Consider the following 1,410-nt stretch of genomic DNA (forward strand, 5'->3'; position numbering starts at 1 on the left):
AATTTTATTTGAATATATTATTGTAATCATAAACACACTGGTTTGTAGCACAAACAGAGTAAATACTAAAAGTTTGACCATTTACTGTACTTTATTCTTGTATTTATTCATCTAACATTAGGGTGGCCATTTCTATACTCTGCAGGATTCATGAAGGCAGGATAAAAACCCTAAACCAGTCACAAAAAAAAAAAAACATTCCCATTAAGGGATGATATTTTTCACTTGAAATTGATTTCCAGGGACATTTTTCATCCTTTGCAAGGGCAAATTTTCTAATTTTATTAAATGTATGCATAATCTTTCATGTAAATTCATATATTTATTAAATAAATGCAATTAGAATAATAAAACGCTATATGCACCAGTCAAATGAAATCAGTATCAATATAATCCACGTTGGTACTTCATAAGTACAGACATTTAGATATATTTAGACACACTGTTTAATGCAGCCCAGAGATGCCATGAATGCATTTACACTACAGATACAATTGCATAAATAATGTTAACTAAAAACTACCAGTAGGTGGCGACAAGTCACTGTCTTAATGAGTGAGTCATTGATTCACTCATTCAACCAATTTGTTCAAAACGGTTGATTCATTCAGGAATAAAGTGAGCCATTTGCTGATTTCAGAAGTGTGTACTAGTAAGCATAGTATACTATTATGCAGTTTAGAATTTATGAATGGATGGATCTTTGACTAACCTGATTTGTTCGAAAACGCAGAATCCTTCAGGAACGAAACATCATTGTTATCGTAGGTGTAGTGATTGGCAAAATACAGCAGATCAGTCCATACTGATAATATTGTGCCTAAAATGGACGTCACTCAATAGTAACCTGAACATAACATTTACATTTATTTATTACTGTATATACCATTGTATAAAGTATAAAATAGAGATCTTAAAAGTAGGACAAACTGTTGCTGAAGCCTCTGCTGGTAGACAAACCTAAAACCGGACAAATGGCCACCCTGTCACACATAAAAACACCAAAAAATAGCTTACTTCCGTGCAAGATAAGGTGGATACTCTGTGCTAGACACTCCATAAACTGGTGATCTCTAGTTCATGTGCAGTGTTGTGTTCACCAGGGCTTCTTTGAGGAAGAGGAGAGTAAGGAGTTTATCTATAAAGAGCCGAAGCTCACAGGACTGTCCGAGATTTCTCAAAGACTCCTCAAACTCTACTCAGACAAGTTTGGAGCTGACAACGTCAAGATGATCCAAGACTCCAACAAGGTGTGTCCTGCTGGATCCGCTGTACCTTCTTTCTCTGACCTGTGAAGAATCTCTTGTCTGAATCACGGTGAAGCTCGTTTACAGTCACTAGGATGACAGTGTTGTTTACTGTGTGTTTTTTCGCAGGTGAATCCTAAAGACCTGGACCCCAGATTTGCCT

At 36.0% G+C, this 1,410-nt stretch overlaps 1 protein-coding gene across 1 annotated transcript in view; it reads left to right on the top strand.

Annotated features, from left to right (window-relative positions):
- The window catches only part of LOC107577231 (dedicator of cytokinesis protein 10-like), a gene marked incomplete at both ends in the record, with an annotated part of 11,988 nt that overhangs the window by 6,540 nt on the left and 4,038 nt on the right, over window positions 1-1,410 (top strand). Inside the window, 2 exons of the mRNA XM_016263332.1 lie at window positions 1,104-1,250; window positions 1,377-1,406. Of these exons, the coding sequence (XP_016118818.1) occupies window positions 1,104-1,250; window positions 1,377-1,406 (177 nt within the window). The remainder of the gene's footprint in view (window positions 1-1,103; window positions 1,251-1,376; window positions 1,407-1,410) is intronic.

Source organism: Sinocyclocheilus grahami, unplaced genomic scaffold (assembly GCF_001515645.1).
Source record: "Sinocyclocheilus grahami isolate Dianchi unplaced genomic scaffold, SAMN03320097.WGS_v1.1 scaffold5486.1, whole genome shotgun sequence".
Taxonomy (NCBI): Eukaryota; Metazoa; Chordata; class Actinopteri; order Cypriniformes; family Cyprinidae; genus Sinocyclocheilus; species Sinocyclocheilus grahami.